General features: G+C 43.5%; 1 protein-coding gene across 1 annotated transcript in view; it reads left to right on the top strand.

Moving 5' to 3' along the window:
- The window catches only part of bsna (bassoon presynaptic cytomatrix protein a), a 253,160-nt gene that overhangs the window by 166,509 nt on the left and 59,524 nt on the right, over positions 1 to 27,127 (top strand). The window contains exons 6-8 of the mRNA XM_052108105.1: positions 4,601 to 6,956; positions 7,431 to 8,204; positions 23,490 to 23,500. Coding sequence (XP_051964065.1) covers positions 4,601 to 6,956; positions 7,431 to 8,204; positions 23,490 to 23,500 — 3,141 coding nt within the window. The remainder of the gene's footprint in view (positions 1 to 4,600; positions 6,957 to 7,430; positions 8,205 to 23,489; positions 23,501 to 27,127) is intronic.

Raw genomic sequence — 27,127 nt, 5'->3', positions numbered from 1 at the left:
GCTTGGGGCGAACATAATTGCTAAGGGCCATCAGCCAATAAATTGGAGTGATTCTATAAAGGCCCTTTGCAGTGACTTCTAGCAACAAAGTGACCTCATCTCATTTATTTTCAATGAGAGCTGATGACTTAACAGTTTTACATTTACATTTTTATGCATTTGGCAGACGCTTTATCCAAAGCGACTTACAGTGCACTTATTACAGGGACAATCCCCCCGGAGCAGCCTGGAGTTAAGTGCCTTGCTCAAGGGCCCAACAGTGTCATCTTGGTGGTGCTGGGGCTTGAACCCCCTGACCTTCTGGTCAGTAACCCTGAGCCTCAACCACTGAGCCACTACTGCCCCTCACAAGCGACAGCGACTTCTAGCGACTGGATATGGGCGTGTCGAGTAACTTCAGAAAGTTAATTTTTTTTAACTTCATGCAAATAAGGAGCGAATTTTGGCAGCAATAACCAATAGGAGAGATGACGTGTCATTGGATATCATGTCATCCATCTCCTATGAAAATACTGCTGTCAAGGGCAGGCAAGACAAGACAGAGGAGAAGTTTATGTGAGCAATTTTTCTGTTCTATGTGATTTGTCTGTGACCACATTCATTGATAATATAAAATGATGCATGGAAAAGAGGCAGTCGATTTATACATTGACAAATGCACTCCCTTGCACAATATAATTTTTTTAGCGACTAATAAAACAATTTCCCTATAATTTTAGAATTATATCTTAGTTTTATCTGTATTATATAAATGGCTTAAAAGCTTCAGACTATTGTCACATCTGGGGTGTTCCCATATTGTCAGCTACTAACACAGGGTCAAAGTGAACCTATCAAAAGGGAACATTTTTAAACATCTTTAAAATGGATGGAGTGTGCTATCTGGAAATCCTGGCATTAGAACAGCAAGACTTGGGTTGTGCTGTTTGAGCACTTGGATGGATGGCAGTGTGGTCGTTGTTTAGAATGAGGTTACAATATTAACAAACAAAATGATTTAAATGGTAAATGGTTTACATAGTTTTTTTTTTAAGTGGTGTTTTAGATTCAGGCAGCTGTGCACACCGTATTTGTTAGACAGTGAACAGAGAAAGTACATTCAAAATATGTTTTCACATGCATTCTCAACTTGAGAGGATTCTTGCTCTCTACTAAATTCCAATCAGTTTCTAGGACCCCTTTTTGCATGTTTGTGGTGTCTCCAGGTAATATTTTCACATACTATAGATGAACATTGATTTAGATTAAAAAAATAAATAAAAAAAATATTAAAGTGTACAAGTGTGTACCTTCAGTATATCTGTAAAGGTTGTGTATTTTTACATTTACATCTTGGTTACTGTTGTAACCTCCGTTCCCTGATGGAGGGAATGAGATGTTGTGTCAATGTAGTGACACTAGGGGTCGAACTTGGGAGCCTCAATCACCTCTGATATTTGAGAAAGGGCCAATGATAACTTGACATTGTGTCGATGTAGTGACACCAGGGGTCCCTTTACAACTGCAACCAGCTGAAGTGTTATGCGGATCGGTGGTGCAGATGCAGGCAGGCTACCTCGTGCCTAGTAACAATTGCACACAGCCCCATCATAACCTTCCCAATGCCCCACATAGTCCCTCGTACCCCAAGGGGGGGACAAGATGTACTTACAATGGGAATAGATCGTATCAGCTGTTTTGAACTTTTCTGGGGCTCTGCCAAGGGGAAGACACGGGTTTACTGTCAGGGAAACCGTACTGTGGAAAACACCTCATATGGGACAGGGAGCAACTACATATGGAGCACCTATCCCAAGTACATGGGCTGACCTGACAGGGCATACTTCATGAGTACTGGGTCTGGCATCGAATTCCTCCACTGAATTCGCCTGCTGCAGGGTGCTGGGGGGTTCGCCGGTCCGGGAAAATCATGTGGACAAAAAAGTGCACGTTATCCCCTCAGGGAGGGGAAAGGTGCTGTGTGCAAGCAGTACACCTAGCCAGCTGCACGCATATTTACCTGTTTGTACCTGTTAACACATGGGACAAAACTGGCTCAACCCGGAGATTGGAAATTCTCGCAAACGTATCGGGTGTCTCCCAGCCCGTTGCTCTACATATGTCTGTTAGGCACTCCTAGTAGAGTGTGCTCATAGCGCCCTCTGGGCCTGGTATGCCAAAGCGATGGCATCCACAACCCAGTGGGCAATTCTCTGTTTGAAGACAGCCTTCCCATTCTGCTGTCCACCAAAACAGACAAAGAGCTGCTCAGAGGGTCTAATGCTCTCTGTGAAGCCCAAGTAAACATGCAAGCCACGTAATGGACACAGCAACAAGAATGGGTCTGCCTCATTCCGGGGCAGAGCTTGCAAGTTCACCACTTGATTCCTAAAATGGGTAGTGGGAACTTTGGGCACATAGCCAGGTTGGGGTCTCAGGATCACGTGAGAGTATGCCGGACCAAATTCTAGGCACATATCACTGACAGAGAATGCCCGCAGGTCCCCAACCTTCTTTGTGGAAGTGAGCGCTGTCAGAAGGGCCGTCTTCAATTAGAGGGCTTTTAGCTCGACTGACTCCAGGGGCTCAAACAGGACTCTCTGTAGGAACAGCAAGAATACAGAGAGGTCCCACGTGGGAATGAAGCATGGCCTAGGAGGATTCAACCTCCTGGCACCTCTAAGGAACCTGATGATCAGGCTGTGCTTCCCCTTTGGCGGCCACATACACTTGATACCGGATGCATGACAGAATACGCTTCTGCATCAGCATTTTGAACTGGAGCATGTGCAGGGCCCGATTCAAAGCTCACAGGTCTTACCTTGCTCTGTGTACCCACCATTGGACCGGTCTGCGATGGGAGAGGAGGCCTCTTTGTGGCCTCTTTGTGGCTTGTCACATACGCCTGATCATGGGTATGTGTGTGTCACAGCAGGGTGTGAAAAGGCATAGCACTCGCATACGCAGTGCCACTGTTGCGAGTGTTCAATGTACGGCTGTCGTGACGAGTGTGTGACCCAGAAAATTAGGAAACCGTTCATTTTGGAAAATGAAAGTGCCAGTGACCCTTGGGCATGAGGCAAAATCATAAAAAAAGGGAACAAAAGATTCTCCTCCCAGCCCTCCACAGGGGGATGGAGTGGTCTGTGTACCACCTCCTGGTTGACAACGGGTTTCCTCACCCATGGGTCGCCCATCTCAGGGATGCTTCAAAGCCCTCCTGGGGTTCTTGGCACCAGACCAAGGGACGAGGGGGGCGTTAATTTCCTGCAGGAGGCTCTACACTGAGGTCGAGCCATCAGCTCGGGCTGTGTTGGAGCCAGTGTGACATAGGTGGACACCCTCGGCGATGAGCAGCCAGGGTATGGGATCTTGGCGGCCTGTAGGTGGCAGAGGAATCATGCCGGGGCAGGATGCCGGGGCAGGATCGTGCTGTCTGCTTCTTGACTGCCGAGAACTGCTGGGCAAAGTCCTCAACAGTGTCGCCGAACCGGCCACCTTGAGAAATGGGCGCGTCAAAAAAGCAAACCTTATCGGCATCCCTCATCTCTGCAAGGTTGAGCCACAGGTGGACATCGCCTGCCCGAGAGCTTGCACCGTGACCTTCGTCACCCGTAGGGTGAAGTTGGTTGCTTAGCGCAGCTCCTGTATCAATCCTGGGTTAGGACTACCCTTGTGCAGCTCTTTCAGAGCCTTAGCCTGGTGCACCTGCAGGATGGCCATGGCATGCAAGGCAGAGGCGGCCTGTCCAGCAGCACTGCAAGCCTTGGCCATCAAGGACGATGTGAACTTACAGGCTCTGGATGGGAGCCTAGGACGATTCTGCCAGGTGGTGGTATTTTGCGGTGCTGGGGAATGGGAGGTCTGTGGGTATTCACCCAGTGAAAATGCTACCATTGAAGCCCCCAAATCACCCCCAGCACTAGCCACCATGGCCATGTGCATGCAAGCAGAAGGAACAGGACTTGGAGCAGATGGAGTGGCTTTCACTCTATGAAAGACAGAAAGCTGCGATCGCAACGTTGCCATGGTCATGTTCTCGCAGTGAGAACATGAGCCATCCACGAACGCTGTCTCAGCATAACTATGACCTATACACATGAGACAGCGATTGTGACCACCAGAGGATGAGAGATACTGACCACAACTAGGAACTGCACATAGACAGAAAGGCATCATTAAAAAGACGCTCCCCATCAGTGTACTTTTTGATAGAAAATTACTCATTTAGTGTGGCTACTAAAGCGCCCAGGGGCATTCTCTGCAATTATCTGTGCGAGGAGAGGGAAACTGCTGTAAATGAGCTGTATATCCAACAGCTCTTTGAGGTAAATAGAATGCCAGTGGAAGCTCTAAACTAATTGGCTCCGAAGAACAAATCTGCAAATTCCACTCGCCAATTCTCATTGGACTTTTCTCAAATATCAGAGGTGATTGGGGCTCCCAAATGCGACCCCTAGAGTCACAACATCGACACAATGTTGAGTGAGTGACAGACAGGGAACGGTAGTTTATGATATGTTTGTAATTATGTTTGTCACTCTAATGTACAACATTGTTCTGTCCTCTGTATTTCATGATCCTGGCTTTTTCACTCTTCCTGGGCCCGGTTTCTCTGCAGCTGGCAGCCCTGCAGCAGAGCTCACTCTTAAGGAAGGTGAAAAGGACCTTGCCCAGCCCTCCACCAGAGGAAATACAACTGCCTTTGGTCACCCCTAACCTATCCCAAATGTTTGTGCCCTCTTTGCCTTCTCTGAAATGTGGTTCCCGCTTGGCTGCAAAAGCCAGTCTCCTAAAGGACCTGACCCATGAGCTGAAGGCTGTTGAACAGGAATCTACAAAGCTACGTAAGCAGCAGGCTGAGTTGGAGGAGGAGGAAAAGGAAATTGATGCCAAGCTTAGATACTTGGAGTTGGGCATCACACAGAGAAAAGAAACATTGGTCAAGGAGAGAGAGAGGAGAGACCAAGCATACCTGCGCTGCATGGGGGACTCTCGAGACTATATGTCAGACTCTGAGCTTAACAACCTTCGTCTGACATCTGCGGCCACATCCTTTGAGAGCAATGGGCTATTGACCAGACCAAGCATGGCACCACTCAGCCAGTTTACTTGTGAGCTGAACACTGCTGCCCAGTTTCCCCCCACATCTTCATTTATGTCGTACCAGTACCCACAAAGTTTTCCAACAGCACCTACCCCGCAGGCCTCAACATTGCAGAGCTCAATTTTTAACCAACCTCCCTATCCATCAGTCACCCAAGCCCAAGCTCTCCCCCAGCCCACCATGTTGCAGACTTATCCAATCCTATCCTATCAGGTCCAAGGGGCTTTCCCTTCCCAGGGCTTCCCCCAGAGCCAACCTCCATATCCAACAGACATTTCAGTGCCACCTCCAACACAGCCAAGCCATCTAGAGTTCCAGCCTACCCTACCACCTCCTGGTCCAAATGCTTTTCCAACCCATAGTACACCATACCCAAGCCAGGCACCCCCCTACCCAGTCAGTCAAGCAAGCACTTATCAGCCACAAACAGACATGCTCCCTTTTCACCAAAAGCCACGACAGACATCCCTTGCCGACCTTGAACACAAGCTGCCCACTAATTATGAGGTTATAAACAATCCCACAGTCATAGTAACAACCACCCAAGATACAAGTTACAGCCAGTCTGGTCTGGGTCCATCTTATGGCCAATATAGCACAAATATGCCAAGCACTTATTCTCCGTACTCTGTTTCTGTTTCAAATACTTATAGTGGGACTTTAACAACTCCAGCAACCTCTGCTTATGGGCCATACACAACAATCTCATCCAGTAGTTATGGGCAGTACACAACAACTTTTGCAAATACTTATGGACATCCAGTAACTACAACTAGTTCATATGGGCAATATAACACCACTGGTACCAACACATATGGACAGACAACACTATCTGACCATATGCACCCAGTGGACAGCCCCTTTATGTACAGCAGTGAAGGCCTATATGGATCCTCCAACCTAGAGCAGAATGTCCCAAGGAATTATGCCATGATCGATGACATATGTGAATTGAACAAAGAGGGTATGGGCACTTCAGACTTACATCGCAATGAGGGTCATGGGCGCTACGGAAGCGATGGACTTCACGCTCGAGGGGGGAGCTCCTTTGGCAGACCAGAGGATGAACGTGATGCAGATCTGTACAACCAACACCATGGCAGGGGTAAGAGCACCGGCAGCTACCAAGCACAAGGGGAAAATACGCATGGCCGGGAGGTGGGAAGCAGTAGCGTGGGTGGGGGATCATCATATTACTTTGATGACTACAGACACTCAGCACCTACACGAGCAGCCCAGAGGCTCTTCTCAAAGAGCCTGTGCCCTCCAGCCGTCATGTCCTCCAGGAAGAGCAAACATCGTAAACAAGTCATTGAGCAGAAGATATCCAAGTTTTCCCCAATTGAGGAGACTCGTGATATGGAGGCTGATCTGGCCTCTTACACCATAAACGCCTCTACAACCAGTGGTTATGGCTCAGGTTCTCATGACCATAAACTTCAAGATGATGTCTATGGGCTACGGAGTGCTTATAATCCACAATGGGGCTACTATAATGATGAACGTCTCTATGGCCATGGCAGGTCTCGTTCAACCGGTTATGGCATGGACAAAATTTCATCTTGTGAGAGGGGCTACAGAAGCAGGTCATTTGAACGAGACTGTACAGACCGGTCATACAACAGCAACTATGGCCACAGTGTGCGCCCTACTTTGCGTTCTCAATATTCAGAAAAAGAGAGCTCCCGCCTCATGGCAAATCTCATTGGTGTTGGCAGGGCCTTCAACTATCCATCAAATTCATATGGTTCAAGTCACTCACTTCCTGATGTGCAGGACCATATTCGAGACCTGCCTCGGACCCATGTCTACAAACCAGATGATATGTATATAATTGATGATATGCATTGTGCTGTTTCTGACAGCGAAGGTAATTGGGAGCTGAATGCCAGCGTCACTGCCCACTTTAAACATCCCCCACCCACCCAGAGAAAGAGAGTGAATAGCAGAAGTAAAAACCAAGTGCATGCCCATGTTTTGTCTTCAGGCTACATTCAGCTCTCGACAAAACTGACTGTCAATGCTATGCTTAGTTCCAAAAACTGCTTAAGTTGTTGTGTGGTTTCTTTATGTTTCCCCCACTCTTGTTCTTTTCCAGGGCACCTAATTTGTGTGTGTACTGAGTGTATAATATTAAATGATTTTGACCTCCAAACTTCTTCATGAACTGCATGTCTAATTTTTGATAATTGTCTTATGTGTAGTATATTGTGTTACACTATGTTGCATGTTTTTTGGTTTGGGCTATATTTGTTCTTTTTTTTTTTTTGCATGGCCTCAGTGTGCAATCTTCTTTCACCATTAAACAATGAGATTGATTATGATCTGCTTTTGGTTTCCAAAGCTTACAATCTTGGTCAAGAGGAGACAGACTGGTTTGAGAAGCCACGTGATGTTCGTGGTTCCCGTCACTATGGCAGCAGTGGTCATTCTGGGAGGCGGGGCCATGTCAAGCACACATACCATGACTATGATGAGCCACCAGAAGATCTTTGGCCACAAGATGATTATGGCCATACCCATCACACATCCTCTAGAGAGCACCGCCACCATGGCAGTGGGAGTTCTGGTAGGCACTCCTCCTCACGCCACTCAGATGAGCTTCGTTCCTCTCGATCATCACGTTCCTCTAAGGATCCATCCATGCGGCATGACTCCCGCTCCTTGTCATCTTCAGGGAGAAGGGGAGAGTCTCGCTCTCAGGGCTACAACTCTTCAGATTATTCCCGTGACACCTCAGGCCACCAACATAGCTCCCGCTCTGGAAAACAGTCCTCCCACCATCAGGGGTCCTCCAGCAGGAAGCAACAGGACCACCCCTCTTCCTCCAGGCAGCCAGGATCTCTCGGACCTGGACAGAAGGGTCCAGGTGGAACTTCAAATTCAAGCAGACAAGCTAGTTCCCAGCCACCTGTTGATGGGCAGCAGCAAGGCCAGCGGACACAGCTCCAACAGCAGGCACAGGCATCAACTGCCAGACCAGGGCCGCAGACAGCTTCCACAGGCACAGCACAACCACAGCTAGTTCAAGCCCAGCAACTACAAGCCAAACCTGTCCAGTCTGGGCCATTGGCTCGCCAACCTAGCTCAGCAGCACAGACAAATACAGCAGCTGTAAGTAAATATTGAAAAATTCATAATTTTCCAGCTAAGCAGCCAACACCATAACCTTCACACTGGGTATTGTTAATCAACAAAAAATGGATAACTGTATTATTGATTTGTCCCCTATAGATTGGTTAGATGTGTTAAGTGTATTTTGTAAGGAATGCAGATAGATTTAGCTAGCATTAAAGTTAAAATTATAAAGGATATTGGCTTGTCCTCTTAATGAATTTCATGGATGAGGTAAATGTCAATATTTCAATAATGTTTTAAGAGTGCATCACAGCAATATTTTCAAGATTTAATTAAAGCAACATCACAGGAGCAAGAGCGCTGTTGGTCCAGATCAGATATACAGTAGGTAGTCAAACAGAATGACCCTTAATGTCACAGGGATTAATGCACAGTAAAAACACACAAGGGACATGTGAAATTCATGCGCATAATTGCTGCCAGGAGATGTGTACGGACAGGATTCTTTTAACCTTTGTTAAGTCAGAACAACATAAACTAGAAGGGTATCATTGTGATTTGTAAATGAAGATCAAATAATGACATAAATGAACTATAACATTAAAGATATACACTCACCTAAAGGATTATTAGGAACACCATACTAATACTGTGTTTGACCCCCTTTCGCCTTCAGAACTGCCTTAATTCTACGTGGCATTGATTCAACAAGGTGCTGAAAGCATTCTTTAGAAATGTTGGCCCATATTGATAGGATAGCATCTTGCAGTTGATGGAGATTTGTGGGATGCACATCCAGGGCATGAAGCTCCCGTTCCACCACATCCCAAAGATGCTCTATTGGGTTGAGATCTGGTGACTGTGGGGGCCATTTTAGTACAGTGAACTCATTGTCATGTTCAAGAAACCAATTTGAAATGATTCGAGCTTTGTGACATGGTGCATTATCCTGCTGGAAGTAGCCATCAGAGGATGGGTATATGGTGGCCATAAAGGGATGGACATGGTCAGAAACAATGCTCAGGTAGGCCGTGGCATTTAAACGATGCCCGATTGGCACTAAGGGGCCTAAAGTGTGCCAAGAAAACATCCCCCACACCATTACACCACCACCACCAGCCTGCACAGTGGTAACAAGGCATGATGGATCCATGTTCTCATTCTGTTTACACCAAATTATGACTCTACCATCTGAATGTCTCAACAGAAATCGAGACTCATCAGACCAGGCAACATTTTTCAGTCTTCAACTGTCCAATTTTGGTGAGCTCTTGCAAATTGTAGCCTCTTTTTCCTATTTGTAGTGGAGATGAGTGGTACCCGGTGGGGTCTTCTGCTGTTGTAGCCCATCCGCCTCAAGGTTGTGCGTGTTGTGGCTTCACAAATGCTTTGCTGCATACCTCGGTTGTAACGAGTGGTTATTTCAGGCAAAGTTGCTCTTCTATCAGCTTGAATCAGTCGGCCCATTCTCCTCTGACCTCTAGCATCAACAAGGCATTTTCGGCCACAGGACTGCCGCATACTGGATGTTTTTCCCTTTTCACACCATTCTTTGTAAACCCCAGAAATGATTGTGCGTGAAAATCCCAGTAACTGAGCAGATTGTGAAATACTCAGACCGGCCCGTCTGGCACCAACAACAATGCCACGCTCAAAATGGCTTAAATCACCTTTCTTTCCCATTCTGACATTCAGTTTGGAATTCAGGAGATTGTCTTGACCAGGACCACACCCTAAATGCATTGAAGCAACTGCCATGTGATTGGTTGATTAGATAATTGCATTAATGAGAAATTGAACAGGTGTTCCTAATAATCCTTTAGGTGAGTGTATAACATTCTTAATTAATCTTGAAAAATTATTAATCATAAAATGTAAGACTCCAGCTTCAATCTTTGACCACTATTTTAGGTTAGAAATGTTAGTGACAGTAATTTCTTAATGTGGGTCAGGAGTACAAATTAAACATGAAAAATCATAACAAAAGTTATTTACATTTAAAAGGAACAAACAAGACACATTCCTGTTTAATCGTACAAGCTGCTGTCATTTGTTATGACAGTCATTGCTTCAATAGGCAATGTACATTAGCTTTGAGTACAAATGTGCACAACTTTCAAGAACAATTAATGAATTCCTGTGTTTACATTTCTTGAAAGATAATTCTCAATCATGTTACCATTTTACACCATAAGTGGGGGGCAATCTAAATAGCAAGCCTGTATGTATGATATTTGTTTTTTTTTCTGGGTAATGGGAGGTCTGTGGGTATTCGCCCGGTGAAAATTCTACCATTGAAGCCCCCAAATCACCCCCAGCACTAGCCACCATGGCCTTGTGCATGCAAGCACAAGGAACAGGACTGGGAGCAGATGGAGTGGCTTTCACTCTATAAAAGACAGAAAGCCGCGATCGCAACGTTGCCACGGTCATGTTCTCGCAGTGAGAACATGAGCCATGACAACACACTTAAATAAAAAGTCAAGCTTTCCTGATACAGCTAAGAACATTTTTAGACACTTGAAATTCTGGTGAATTCATTTTAAACAAGGTCATCTCAGCGCTGGCAATAATTTAGCATACACAAGTGGACATGGACAGTGCTCAAATGTTTTAAAACATTTGTCATAAAATGTTAAATAAATTTCTTTGTGCATACACACAGCGATGTAAGATGAATTTGGCTGCAGTCTCTGATCATGTAAAACTAGCTGGCAATGGCAATGACGAAGATGCTGTCTAGAACCCAAGTTTCAATACGATGATTATGCAAGAAACCCTAACTATACCAGTGAACATGAACTTGACACATAAACTAAACTAGACATCAACTTGAAACGACTTGATCTCTGTTACACACACTAACATCAATACTAGACAAGAGACAATGGCAAACATGAGGGCTTAAATACATGGACATGGGGAAACATTTGCCAATGAACAAACAGAACTCTAAACAAGATAACAAGACAATTAACTAAAACCAATCACAAACTAGAACTGATAACAAAGTAATTAAACAATGAACCAGTGAAAACAAGACACATGAACATGGAGGGAATCAGGGTGATCACATGACAAGGAAACAGGAACAAAACATGGCAAGGAACTTGAACAAAAATTTCCAAATAAAATGACATAAACAAGACATGAACAAAAACACATCTAGATGTTACACACCCCCCCCCCAGGGGCGGCTCCCGATGCCCCAAAACATAACAAACTTCACTGCGAAGGATCTGCGGGGAGGGGGGTGGCTGGAACGTGGAGCAGAGACGTGAATCCCTCCTCCTCCTCCTCCTCTTCCGTGAGGTCAAATTTGGCAGGGCAGGCTCTGGGATAGACGAGGCTGGCAATGTTGGCCGTGGCAGACATGGGCGTTGACTCATTGGCCATGGCAGGCATGGGCTCATTGGTAATGACGTGGGATGCTGGCTTGGTAGCCATGACGTGAATCTCTGGCGCGGCGGCGGCCATGGCGTGGAACTCTGGCGCGGCGGCGGCCATGGCGTGGAACTCTGGCGCGGCGTCCGCCTCCCCCACAGTGAATGTGGAACCAGTGATCTGTAGGGCGAGGTCGATATATTGAGCCAGATTGAGGGGACTGCGACTGCCAGGCATCAAAGGGGAGATTGGCAAAAAATTTCTTTGAGGGCAACCTCATTAAAGACGACTTGGTCTGCCAGAGCACAAAAATCCTCCACGTAATTCTCCAGGGGTTGATTCCCCTGACAAAGATGCAGGAGCCGAACTGCTGGGTCAATAATGGCCAGTCTAGTATTCTGTAACGCTTGTGTAGCTGGCAATGGCAATGACGAATACGATGTGTAGAACCCTAGTGCAGTTTATTTACAAAATTATGATTATGTAAGAAACCCTAACTATACCAGTGAACTTGAAACTTGAAACTTGATCTCTGTTACACAAAATAACATCAATACTAGACAAGAGACTATGGCAAACATGAGGGCTTAAATACATGGATCCATGGGGAAACATATGCCAATGAACAAACAGAACTCTAAATAAGATAACAAGACAATTAACTAAAACCAATCACAAACTAGAACTGATAACAAAGTAATCAAACAATGAACCAATGAAAACAAGACACATGAACATGGAGGGAAACAGGGTGACCACATGACAAGGAAACAGGAACAAAACATGGCAAGGAACTTGAACAAACATTTCAAAATAAAGGACATAAACGAAACATGAACAAAAACACATCTAGATGTTACAGATCAAGAGCTTTCCCCTTTCATTTGTAATTCAAGTTTGGATTTGGTGTGGATACTTAGGTGTAATACTTAGGGTAAACAAACTCCAGGTATGTAAAATAAATAAAAATAAATATATACATTTGAAATACATTTTGTTGGTACCTTCTGTAAAAGTTCAACATTCCCGCTCCATATACACAGCGTTAATTAATAAATTGTCTATTTTTGTTATTTGCGCAGACATCAGTGGCCTACTCATATTTATAATTATTTTAGCGACTCAAGACCTATGTATGCAATATTTGTATTGTTTAATCAGAATAAAAGTAAACTTGAATAATCCATAATGAGCACCATCTTTCAGAGCACAGCAAAATGAAACGGAAATGGAACCGCTTGTCCCAGCATAGTATGTTGTCTTCAGCTGTTCAACTGCACAAGCATCAACAACATCAACACCATATTAAATTAAGCGCACCCTCAGAAAGGCAAGATCAAGATCAGGAAAGTATATTTTGTTCTCTTCCGGACAGGACCAGCTTGAATGTGTGACATGACCCCACACCGATTACACATTCTTTGATTCAACTTCTCACCATCTTTACCTTGTGTATCAAATGTCATTCAGAGCAGTGTTGATGGACTAACCAAATAAACAAGAAGCTATCTTAAACTGTTGATACGCAATTCTCCCGCACGAGGTGGTGACGTCACTCTGCTTACATTTAATACATAATTTACCATCTATAAATGTAATTAATGTTAACAAATGATACATCTTTTCAAAGGTTTAAGGGTTCAACATTGATATCCGATCTCTGTTTCACGATAGCAATACTCCAGAAACAGCTATTTAGTTATTTGTGCCAGGAGTACAAATGAAAACATGCAATATCAAAACGGAACGTCATACCTTTGTTATGAAAACGCGATCATTAGATGAATCCAGTTTGCCACACTTGGGCAATTGTTTATGACAAGCGTTCATTGAAAAACATCCAATAGTAGTTTTTGTCCATAAAAGTGATAAATCTGAGAAATATTGATATATTCTCCATTGTTTACATGAGATCTCACCTGAAAGAATTACCCTCCAACATCGTTCTGCAACAAACTATGCAATCTGAGCAGCATTCATGTTGTAAAACTGTATATTATCTTGTCTCCAAAGTCTATTTGAAAAAATGGGGCATATAATAGCCAAGCAGTGCATTCAGATTTTGTGTCCTCTTGAAGTTTCTCTGTAGGCTTCCAGCGATTTTACAGAGAAAAATGCTTGCAGGAACCTCATTTTTTGTTACATCATCTTCAAATTTGAAACATAACTTTTTTAGACTTGTGGCTTTTTGTATTTCAGGGTTGTATTGGCACTTTTATTATAGTTTTTTTAGATTATAAAAACATGTTCAGCACTAAATATTACCATTACTATAAAAGTCAGCTTCTCTAACATTAAAAAATAACAACATATTTTAATTGTGAAAAAACCTATACCACCACGCCAATTTGATTGGCTGGTGACATTGGCCCTCTACCCATGTTCACTTGCAAAATGTATATCAACATCACATCCCCAGAATTTTCAGACTGAAAATGTGTATCTCTCAACCCCCTTCAGGGGAAAATCAGCAGTGCAGCACAGTAGCATGGTATTATGGTATACGATTACTTAGCGTCAGCTTCTGATACAGCATCTCATTCCCTTCTTTCAAGGTATTAGTAACCGAGACATTCCCTTTCAAGAAGGTAAATTCAATAATGTGTCAGAAGCTGATGGTAAGGGGTCAGTTACTATAGTGCTGTGCTTCTAACCAGCAATGTCCAAAAGCCAAAAAGGGTAGCGAAAAAGATATTGCATAAACACTGCTCATTATAACATTAGGAAATGAGTGTGGAACCCAGTCCCAATGATTCAATGTCAAGATAAGGCACTACCAAATCGGTTAATAGTCCAATGTCACAACATATCTTTGCACTATAGGGTATAAAAGTGGAGCAGGGCAGACGTCATGCAAAGGGCTATACATAATGTCTCTAGCACCCACTATTCACGCTCTCATCACACCTTGGAGATACAGATATACATATATATATATTCCCACATGACACCAAACAATAATAATTATTATTATTAGCAATCTGCAGCCATACAGATGTCCTGTAAGGATGCACACTTTACCCATGCCCAGAACGAGGTCATACTCCCGGTAGTATGAACTCTCACACCCATAGAACATTGTGCACTGTGAGGGCTTTCATGTCACATAGAGGACTCTCAAGAGCCATAATCTCTTGCTTTTTCTCTGCCACACTCTTGCAGAATGCATTTGATTTTGCAAGCAATGTTAATTTTTGCTTTTGCTCAGCCCTCTCAGCCATTTCATCTGCTTCCTTTTCCATTTGCACGATGCTGTGCTCAACTTTTTGTTTCTCTACAGGTAGGGTTTTTATTTCATCACGGATCTCTTTTCTTCTCTTCTGCAGATTCTCTCTTCTTATTGTCACCATCAAGGTATTGCATGTTAATCATTCTAGATGCCTTGCAATGCTGTAGCAGTCTTCTTGGGAGAGGTCCCTCCAAAGGCTTCCCAGCCAAAGAATCATGGACAATCCATAGAGACTTCAAGTTTTCAACAAAAAAATCTTTGTTAACTTAGTAGCTTTTCTCAACAGGCATTTCATAATTTCCAAAAGCTGAGAGACTCTGCCTGCCTTGCTGCCCACAAAGAGACAAATCAACTCTGCAGGTGTTTTTTTTTTTTCAAATCTAAAAATGCTGGTTTGTGGTTGGCATTGACATCAGTAATGAAAGTTTTATACTAGCCTAGAATCTTGTCACACTGGGGAGCAGTGCACCCTGTTCAGCAGCATTTGGAGAAGCTTTTCAAACTTTGGTTTGAAATTCTCTGCCTGTGACACCATGAAAACAGGATTTAGAGAGCTTGTGTGTCTCACAGCAGCATAACTCATTGGACTTCTCTTCAATAGCTTGAGTGCTAGCAGCTAGAAAAGAGATGCACTCTTTCTTGAACTCCTACACATGAAGTGGATACTCTCCAAGTTTTTGTGTGGCTTAATCAACAGATTTATTTCTAGCTGCTTCAGCGGAACATTCACTGCTTTGTCAGATGGGTCCATGTAGAGGGGAGGGGGCAGGGCCGGGCTGGAACGACGCATGCCCGGTCCCCAGTCAGCCTGATGGGGCGCGCGAGGGATAAAAGCAGCTGGTGATGACAGTTTGAGAGAGAGAGAATTATGGGTAGCTGCCTGTATGTGTTTGTGTGTGTCTTTTTATTTAATTAAATATTCTTTATATTGTTAAGCTTTTCCTTTATCCACCTTACAGTCCAGTTTTTTTCAAGTCGAGACATAGCATATCAGCAAGCATTTCACTATGCTCTCCAGACCATCTGATAAAAGGGGGACCATTGCAGCTTCTGTTTGAAAGGCTACCAGAAATGGCTTCAGCTGCCTTGAAACAAAGGCAAAAAAGTGCAACTTAGCTTCAAAGAGGGGGTCAGCAGTGGCCTCTTTGACTATAGAATAGGATAATGATGATGGCACTTTGTTTTTGGCCATTTTCTTGTGGCTGTTCCTGTACAGCTGGCCATATTTAATAGCACGTTCAGCAACAGCAAGTCAAGTCAAGTCAAGTCAAGTGGTTTCAATCCATCTGTGAGCACAAAATTTAATTTTGAGGATTTAATATTTAATATAAAAATATTCCCACCTGGCTGGTGTGTCATGTAAAAGTTGCTAAAGCACTCTCATTGTATCTCCCACTTTCCAAGAAGTCTCTTTTTCTCCATGCTGAAAGCTCCCATCCACAATATGCAAGCCACAGCTTCCAAGTCTAATCAGCTCAGGTGTATCTGGGTCGTCTTCTCTTCTGTTTTCTTAAAAGATCCTGTTAGACTTCAAGTTGACTGTAGGACTGTCCATTGAGATTTGTAGAAGCTTTTTTGGATCAAGTGGGGAAAGACAGATCTTTTCCAAAAGCTGATCTTCTTGTGTGTGTCCTAGAAATTCAGAGTCTGGGAAATGCAACACCACTTTCCACACATGCTCACTCCAGTACTTTACGATAACATCCATTTGTTCTTTCTGTGTGACTTTGTGTTTTTGTATCAGCAGCTGGCTTCACACACTTACTTTGAAGCACGCAGAACATGAAGATTACATATTTTTTGTATTAAATCATAGTCTTTTGCGGTTTAATAACATAATATGACGCATCACAATTTTAATTTGATTAATTGTGCTTTCAAACATAAATGCGCATCCAAAATATAAAAAATTTCATGGCATTCTGCATTTTATAGACAATTCCATTTTTTATTTTCTGCATTACAGAAATCATGGTGCTCTAAATCAAGTTGTAACCCCGGTATGAGTGGATTTGATTGTTATTCACTTCCTGAGGGGTAAAGGCTATGTTGGAATGAAAAAAAAAAAATCTTATTTTGCGATATCAATACTTAAACTATTTTGTAGGAGCAAGGCATCCATGACAGCAGATTAGCAGAGACTGACATAACTTCCTTCATGAGTCAACAGTAGATGGCAGTATGATTCACAATGCGTATCTGCTGGCATTTGTACATGTTACAAAAACCTTGTCTGCAACCCAGTCAAACAGTTTTATATTACTAAAATATTTTCCGTGAGAATTCATTATTTTCTAGGACATTTAGGTATTTTTCTCATTTTCCATGACTTTTTCATGAATGGAAAACTGCATTGCAAAATTCAAGGTTTTCCAGGACATGTGGAAACCCTGTGGCACTTATAGACAAACACTCATGGGAAATGAGTGGTTGCTATGGCAGTGAAATTTACTTTAAGTGTGGATGGAGAGAGTCCTGCATCTAACCACTATTGTATTAAAGATTGTATCATCTGCACAGGGCAATACTTTGTGTCCTCATCCCAGGAGGAACACCAATCAGCAAAAAGTCACCACTTTCTAGGCAACAGCCGCCTTGCTGAGGTGGCCCTGGCCTGTAGTATGGAGTTCAGCACTGATTGTGACAACCCCGTTGTGTCAGATGAGCCCTTTTCAGAGGCCAGACATGCAGTCTTTACAGCTCTGGCTGAGGTTGCTAGATCGTGCCTCGGCTTGCTTCACACATAGGAGACGTGATTCCCTCCAGAGGAGAATTCTGCTCACCAGGTTCAATGTTGGGCACTTGACCGTACTCCTCATTGGCGATTATGTGCCACATAGTTTGTGCCCCTTTACGTATCATTACTTCTGGCCAAGAACTGTTCTTTCAGATATAAAGGGACTGTCTGACTGACGTGTTCAACCACCGATCGCACTTAAAAAAAAAATTTTACGTGACGGTTCAGGTGTGCATGCCATGTATCAAAAGTGATATTTCAGCTAACATGCAAGTGGTGTCTCGCTTACTTACAACTATCTGCCTTAAACAAAGTTCTGAAATATCTTAATTCCTAATAGTGTTTATGGAGAAACAACACCGTTTGTGAGAATGTTTTTGTGTGTGTGAAAAATAAAGAGAGAAAGAGAGTGAGAGTTTTTGATTTTTGAAAAAACTTTATTTACAATTAAATCAGTATCGGCTCACAATAGCTTAAACAATATAATACATTCAACAAATTTCACAGAGAATAGAATGTTTTGAAATTACAAAGAAAAAACCAAATCACCTTCACATACTGCACACAAAGCCCCATGACTGCACCATATCAAATCAAAAGTAGAAAGATCTTCCATAGTTTTTATAAAACTGAAAATCAATCAACACTCTAGATTTTATCAAAGTTAAAAAACAGACGTTAACATCATCACTAGACCTTTGTTCTATTTTTCTGCTGATATAAATATCCATTTTTGCTTGGCCTAAAATAAAATTCAACAGTTGACAGTTTTTTCTGAAAATACTTAAAACCCAAAATGAAAGTCTCAATCCAAAAAGTTTCATTAAACATTACACTATTCTTTTATCTTCATAAATAAAGGTTCCAGTCTAAAACAATGCATGGAAGCATGAAAAACAGTCTCCCTTTGAAGACAAAAGGGCATGCAGTACTGACTTCTGGATTTAACACAGAAATAAAAGAATTGACAGCATGGAGAATTTTCCATTGACTGTCATCTACCCTCTTAGATAATGGTGGCTTATACAAGGATCTACATTCAGGCTTTACATCATTACTCAGTTTCAGAACAGAATGCCATGGTGTATCAATATTTTGATCAAACACCTTCTATTTAAAAACCAAAACACAGGCTCTATACAGCATTTTGCCTTCACTTGAAAAAAAAACAAAGACTCACATGGTTTAAGCAAAAAACCTAAACACTCATCATGATTGGGTTGAACAACTAAACACGGAAAGGGATCTTCAATATCAGGAGTACTATCCCCTGTAAAAAAGTATTTCAGTAAGTGGTCCTCTTCAATTGTAAAACATGATTTTACTTTTGTCAAGAACTGAGTAAATACACAAGCAGATCTGATTCCCAGATGTTTGGATGCTGCCTCCACATTCTCAAAGTGAGGCCTGAAATAAGGTACTGAACCCAGGTAAATGACGGTGTGTATTAATGTCCAGACGGGCCCCAAGTATCAAAGGTTCTTGTAATAGCCAGTGCAGAAAATATGAGTTCTCAGTCTTATGAACACGGAAAAAAAACTCCACCGATAAAAAAGGCATTCCTGATAAATCCAATTTTGTTGGATCCATCAAAAAGAGGGGTTTATCTTTTTCCAAAACCCCCTCCCAATTTTTTTGTAACACACTGTCATCTCCTAAATCAACTCCTAAGTATTTTATACCCCCTCTACCACAACACAACCCATCAGGAAGGCAATGTTTCCCATCAGTCCATTGTCCCAACAGTAAAGCATCACTTCTTTTCCAGTTAAACTTTGCAGAAGACAACACTCTAAAATCTTCAATTAAATTAAGTAAAATGTGCACATCACTATGTATGTTGATCATTACTACAATATCATCAGCATAAGCTGACAAATAAAAACTATTATTACAATTTGGTAAAACCAAGCCCTTAAAATCCTTCTTATTTGTTGAAGCAAAGGCTCAATAGCTACGGAATACAACATTCCAGACAAGGAACATCCTCTGATACCTCTAAAAACCTGAAATGGAGCACATAAGCCACCATTTATTTTCAGTGTACTTTCAACATCGTAATAGAGTACTCTGACCATGTCAAGAAACTTTTTGCAAAAGCCAAAAGCGTTTAAAGTACTCCACAAATGAGAATGCTCAACACGGTCAAAAGCATTCTCCCAATCCAACGATATCAAGCCTCGATCTAAATTCAATAATTTAGAGACATAAAAGATATCTCAAATTAAAGAAATATTAGATATAATTAGATACAAATATAGATCTACCGGGGACACAATATGTCTGGTCCGGATGAATAACCTGATCCAATACTCCAGCCAATCTGTTAGCCAATGCCTAGGACAGCAGTTTATAGTCGCTACATAGAAGTGAGACAGGTCGGCAGTTTTTTATATCAGTAAGGTCTCCTTTTTTGGGGATAAGAGTGATTACTGCTCTTCGGCAACTCAACGGCAGCCTACCCTCTGACAAGCTATCATTGAGTACCTCCAGCAGATCTGCACCCAACTCCAACCAAAAAGCCTTATAGAAGTCAACTGGGAGGCCATCCACTCCTGGAGCCCTCCCAGACTCCATGCTTTGCAGGGCCTTATGAAACTCTCCCAGGGTCAAAACTCCTGCAAGGTCATTATTAGCCTCCTCTGATACCGTTGGTAGACTGTCAAGGAAAACATTTTCCACACAATACCCTGACTTGAGCTCACTTCTATAAAGATTTTTATAAAAAAGAACTGCTCTTCCCCGAATATCAGCAGGATCAGACAAAAGCACTCCGTCTTCAGAACGCAGTGCATGAATAAAACGTTTCTGCCCATTATTTAAAAAAAAAAAAAAGTATTTAGAAGGTACATCCATCTGATCAATACTTTGAAAACGTGAACAGACCAGAGCCCCCTGTTCTTTATACCCCAGTAGATCAGCCAGGGAGGCTCGAGAGGAGGAGCCCTGGGAGGCTCGAGAGGAGGAGCCTTGGGAGGCTCGTGAGGCGGAGGCCGCGAGGGCTCTAAGGGGCGAGCAGAGGCTGGCAGAGCCGTGGAAGACTCTGAGAGCGGAGCAGAGATCGGTAGAGCCGTGGAAGACTCTGTGGGCGGAGCAGAGCCTGGCAGAGCCATGGAAGACTCTGAGGGAACCTCTGCGGTCTTGAGCACAAGACGAGACTGGGGAGAAGGGGCCCTCTTCCTTCTCTTACATCTTCGGCCACCAGGGGACGTGGCCATGGGGACGGTCGAGGCTACAGGCGCTGGCTCTGGGGCGGTCGAGGCTACAGGCCCTGGCTCGCTGACCGTGGCAGACATGGGCGCTGGCTCGTTGGCTGTGGCAGGCATGGGCGCTGGCTCTCTGGCCGTGGCAGACATAGGCGCTGGCTCGTTGGCCGTGGCGGGCATGGGCGCTGGCTCGTTGGCCGTGGCGGGCATGGGCACTGGCTCGTTGGCCGTGGCAGGCATGGGCGTTGACTCGCTGGCTGTGCCAGGCTTCGAGACTGGGGCCGTGACAGGCTTCAGGACTGGGGCCGTGACAGGCTTCGGGACTGGGGCCGTGTCAGGCTTCGGGACGGGGGCCGTGGTAGGCTTCGAGACGGGGGCCGTGGTAGGCTTCGAGACGGGGGCCGTAGTAGGCTTCGGGACTGGGGCCGTGTCAGGCTTCGGAACTAGGGCCGTGGTAGGCTTCGGGACGGGGGCAGAGGTAGGCTTCGAGACGGGGGCCGTGGTGTGGAGCGCTGTTTCAGTGTCTGCCTCCCCCACAGTAAACGAGGAACCAGCGTACAGTAGGGCGAGGTCAATAAACTGAGCCAGGTTGAGAGAGCAGCGACCACCAGGCATGAATGATGAGGCTGGCTCATTCAGTCCACATTGAAAAATGTCTTTTAGAGCCACCTCATCAAAATTCACCTGGTTAGCCAGGGTACAAAAATCCCTAACATAAGCCTCCAAGGGTTGGCTCCCCTGGCGCAAAACCAAGAGTCGGGCCGCCGGCTCCATAATGTTAAGGGCAAGGTTATGAGTTTCACAACCGCAGCCCTGCATAAAAAACCCTTGGTCAGCGTCCGAAGAGCCATAAAACCTCTCCGGGGGTGGAGAGCTTACAGCGCTCGTGGATGCGTGGAGAGCATCAACGGGCACAGGGGCAGACACAGGTGAAACGGTGAAAAAAATCAGACATAGCACATACCTGCTGCCCCTGGGCCGCGAGCGCTTGGTCCTGCCTCCAAACTGTAGCTCCTCGCGCCGAATGTGACATGCACCTCCGCTCTAGTGAGCTGCGCGAATCCTCCGCGTGACACATTGTGACTGTCTACGGTGAGGTTGGTTAATCTGTAACCCGCACACACACACACAAGATGAGACAGTCACAATGTGAACAAACACTGCTTTTATTTAAAGAGCAGGCGAAGGTACAGTAGGGAAAATCCAGAGGGAGAATCGTCGGGGTGAGCGTTGGGTCAAAAGCCGGGGAATCAAGATACAAACAAGGGGCAAATCCGGGAGAGAGTGGTCAACGAGAGCGGGAGGTTGAAGCCGGGAAACAAGCACAACTAGACGGGACTAGCGGCATGAAAAACAAGGGGACTAGGGGAATACTAGAGCTGGCAAAGCGAGGGGGAAAGCTAAACACAGTGGAGATCAGAACTAGACGAGACTAGCGGGGGGCAAAGACAAGGGGAACTAAACACAATAACCAACAGGAGTGAGACGAATGTGCTGTGGTATTTATAGAGGCAAGTGCAGGTGTAAACAATGATGTGGTGATTGAGACGAGTGCAGGTGTACATAATGTTCTGGCGATTGGGAGCGGGCATGTGAGCCCGAGGGGGGAGATAGTGTACGAGCATGTGAGCTCGTAGGAGCAAAAACGAGCGTGCAAGCTCGAGCGAGCAAAACGAGCGTGGAAGCTCGAGGGGGCGGAGCGAGGGAGCGGGGTTCGTGACATTGGCATCAAGTATTTTGTTACTCTTCTTTCTTTTTGAGGGCATTTGAAAAAAGTTTGCTCTTCCTCCATTCTAACACAATCCGTCTTGCATGTTTTTTTTGCAATTACACTGAATTATTCTCTGAAACACTGTCATTATGCTCATCTTTTTTGTTTTCAGAAAACTGTGTCACGCTCACTAAATAATTTATTCCAGTATCTGAAAAAGTTTCGTTATGTGCCGTACCTAAGTGCTCATGGTGCGACGAGGTCGACACCGTCACATTCTCAGCTCCGGTAAAACCGCCTCAATTTTACTGGCAACACCAGCGGCACTGCCGCCTTCAATATTCTCATTCACTAAATTTGCCTCCTTTTCTGGAATTTTGTCAGGACAATTGCAAATTAAATGCCCAGATTTGCCACAACCAAAGCATTTAGTCTTCGCAGTAGTAACAGAAAATTCATTAATCAAAGTCATCAAAACAAACATTTTGTGTCAAATCAAGCTCGGTATCATCCTGGATAATCATATAAGCGAATCGCCTGAACGAGACAATATGTTTCAACAGAGGCGACCCGCTACTGATTGGGATCTTTTTTGATCGGAGATATCAATTTACCATACCGGGATAAAGCCTGTGTTAGAATTGTATCACTTAGATGGAACGTTTGACAAAGTGACTCGCTTAGCTGGCAAAGAAAGGGGAAGAACAGGGACAAATTCACCACTGATAACTATTCCGTGTTCGACTAATTCATTAGCTTTATCTACACTGTCAAGAAAAAAACACCATGGCATCATTCTGGAGGCAGATAACACGCTCCCACCTTAACAGCGTGGCGCCGCGTGAGTGAACTCAAAACCTCCATGCGTGGGGCCGACATGCTTCCCCAAAAAGGGGATAGCACACGGCCGAAGAAAAGAACAAGGGACCAAAAAACAGAGAAAAACAGAAAACACACACACACCCAAAAAAATATATATATATATTAATCACAGCAAAGAGAGAGAAAAATAAATCACTCACAACACTCTACTGGCACAACACACAACTCCCACCCAGTCACTCCGGAAGTGTGTGTGAGAGAGAGAGAGAGAGAGAGAGAGAGAGAGAGAGAGAGAAAGAGATGGAAAAAGAGAGAACAATTGAGTGTGACTGAGCATGTGTGATTACCTGCGCCTGTCGTAACTTAGTAGTAATCGTTAGTAATGATGAATGTCAGGATTCTGTAACTTGGTCAGTTTTCTCCTAATTTCTCCCTGTGTTCTCTGTTGTGTGCCAGTTCATTGTGGATTATTCCCCTGTTTAGGTCTCTGTCTGCTGTTCTCCCATTCGCATTGGGTTGTGACTTTGTATCGTTCCTGTCTAGGAGTTTCATTCCTTAACCTGCTCATCAGTCTGTCAGTTCCGGTTACTTGTCTCCTTTCTTAACTGTGTGTTTGCCATTCTTGGAACTTTATGGTTGTTTTGCCCTGGTTTTCCTAATAAAGCAATTTTTTTACTTGATGCCTGCAATTGAGTCCTCATCCCTCTGTATGGAACTTGAAAGAGCGAACAGGCTAAGAAGGACTCAGTGGTATCAAGGGCATACCCCTCTTTCCATCTCCCACTCACCAGGACTCCACTAGATAGCACATGGTCTAACTCAATCAGCTTTATGTCCTCCATCAAGAGAAAGCTGATATGAGTGTTATTTTTCCTGCAAATTCCTCATTAAAGTAAACAGGCTGGACTTTAGTAATGCTACTTTAAAGGACATTTTCAACATCTGCCTCAAAGAGCCATTTGTACCCTGGGAGATGTAAGGAGTGAGAATTATCTCCTTCTGGGAATTCATGGGATACCTTTCCCATCGCAGGGAGTGGGCAACCTCAATTAAATGGCTGCCTCCCCATGCTGATTGTCCCACATCAATGCCCTCAGTTAGCCACATTCTCGTTCCTCTGATGACTCGCAGATGAAGGAGAGGTTCCTCCATGTCTATTGAAGCTACTTCCCAAGAGGAGCCAATTGTGCAAAAGCTCCCAAAGAGGCGGCCAAGAGCGCTGAAGCTCCCCAAGAGGTGGATGAGTGTGCTGCAGCTCCACAAGAGGCAGACAAGTGCGCTGCAGCTTCCCTGGAGAACTCATCATTGCTTTGCCCTCATAGGAGAAGAAAGAGGTCTAGGAGAGTTTTCACTCGTTCATCCAGGCTGACTACGGCCACGGAGGCCGTTCACCTTTCACCACCGCTCCCGGCCATGGAGTCCATTTACCTGCTGTCACCGCTCCCTGCCACAGAGGCCATTCCCCCACTGCCAGTGCTCCTGGCCACAGAGGCCATTTCCCTGCCACAGAGGTCGTATCCCTGCCACCAGCACACCTGGCCATGCAGTTCAATCCCCAGGCCTATGCACTCCCTGTGTCAACCAAAGACACTGTTCCCCAGTCACTAGCACATCCTGTCCTTGCCATCAAGTCTGCTGTTAATTTCCGGGAGGTGCCCAAGTCTGCTGCAGCTTCCCAGAAGGGGTCCAAGTCCACTGCAACTTCTCAGAAGGCCCCTCTCTCAGCGGTCACCGAGTCAGCCAGTTACTTGTCTACTTTTCCGGACTGTGTTTGCCCTTCGGGGTACTTTATGTTTGTTTTTGCCCTGATTTTGCTAATACAATTTTTTGAGCTGATACCTCATCTCTCTCTCTCTACGAACCTTGACACTGAATTTGTAAGGTTAACTACACTACCCTTCAAAAGTTTGGGGTCACTTGCCTGAAATATTTCTCATGATCCTAAAAACCTTTTGTTCTGAAGGCATATGCTTAAATGTTTGAAATTAGTTTTGTAGACAAAAATACAATTGTGCTACCATATTCATTTATTTAAATACCAAAAAAAAATACAAAAAAAAATTGAAACGGACGAAGAATTATAAAAGCAGCCACTTAGTGCACTGCATATAGATGGGAACTCCTTCAATACTGTTTAAAAAGTATCCCATGGTGATACATCAAGAAGTTGCACTCCTGCTTCATGTTGGACAATTGCATCTATGTGAACTTCTGCAGTTAATATAGGATGGACTTCAAAGACATTAGTTATTTATGTTACAGTTCATACAAAATCTATGTTTAAACACTGTCCCTTAACACTTACTTAGTTTAATAAATTTAAACCATGACTTGCACTATACATAAGTAATATTGACATTACATTCATGATGTTAGCCAGAGGGGAACTGGCCCCCACAGTGAGCCTGGTTTCTCCCAAGGTTATTTTTCTCTCATTAACCAACGTCTTATGGAGTTTTGTGTTCCTTGCCACAGTCGCCTTCGGCTTGCTCACTGGGGTTATAAGTACAATTATTATTAATTATTTATTTTTAAAAACAATTTAAAATCGTATTTTATCTAATTACAGAATGATGACTCATCGACATTATATACATTACAGTTGTATCTTCTGTTAATGCCTGATTTTCTGTAAAGCTGCTTTGAAACGATGTGTGTTGTGAAAGGCGCTATACAAATAAAATTGATTTGACTTGACTTGACTTGAAGTAATGCCAAGAGTACAATTCTGCAAAATCTAGGCAAAGTGTGGCCACTTTGAAGATGCAAATATATAAAATTGTTTTGATTTATTTTGGATTTTTTTAGTCACAACATAATTTGCATATTTAAATTTATATTATTCCATAGTTGTGATGACTTTACTATTATTGTAAAATGTGAAGAAAATATATAAATAAATAAATAAATAAAGAATGAGTAAGTGACCCTAAACTTTTGAATGGTACTGTATATTTTTTTGCAACAATGGCGTCAAGGGAGGTATCAAATATGCTCACCTAAACTGCCCTCTCTCTCTTATGTAGCACTGAGAAAATCAAATCTTTTAAGTTAATCGGTTCTTTCAGACAGTTTATGTAGATGAACCAGTTAAAATGAATGATTCCTTATATTTCAAGTAAGGAACTCCAATATATTTTTTTCACTCAGTTATTTCAGACGGTTCATGTAAATAAACTAGTTCTCATAAATGATTCTCTTGAGCAGTTCAGTTCGGACATTTTTTATTTCATTTGATATATTTTTATATTTCATCAAAGTGGTCTGGGTCTTTGTGACTTTATCTCTTTTTACTTTAAAAATTATAAAACAATAAAAGAAATCCTGAAATGATTCCATCAAGTTTTGATGGTTTTTGAGGATAGAAATCAATGGGTAAATAAAATCAAAACAAAAAAAAACATAATGCCGAACACACACACACACACGCACACGCACACGCACTAAATTAATTAGTGAGGCTATAACACTGCCATAGTGCAAAACACAACCACATCCAAATTACCACACAGATTATACAAACAGCATTACACAGATCTTAACATTTTGATACACACACAATTACACACACACACACACTATACATCTGACCTCATGTCTGAAGAGTTTACCCTTTCAGACCTAACATACATTTTTTTTGGTTTGTTTTGGAAAAACTTTTATTCCCATGCAAAACTTTTCTCACAGCTTCAAGTTTATTGATATTTTTGCAAAATAAATGACAAATAACAAGATTCTTTTTTCAATTCGTTTTTCAAGTCTTCTCTTTGTAATGCCATGGTCAGTATGACTGTACATTGAGCACTACATGCGGCAATATTACAAAAACGTTTGGTTACGTATGTAACCTCCGTTCCCCGAGGGAGGGAACGAC

This window comes from Xyrauchen texanus, chromosome 37 (genome assembly GCF_025860055.1).
Source record: "Xyrauchen texanus isolate HMW12.3.18 chromosome 37, RBS_HiC_50CHRs, whole genome shotgun sequence".
Taxonomy (NCBI): Eukaryota; Metazoa; Chordata; class Actinopteri; order Cypriniformes; family Catostomidae; genus Xyrauchen; species Xyrauchen texanus.
This window is presented reverse-complemented; position numbering and strand designations above follow the sequence as displayed.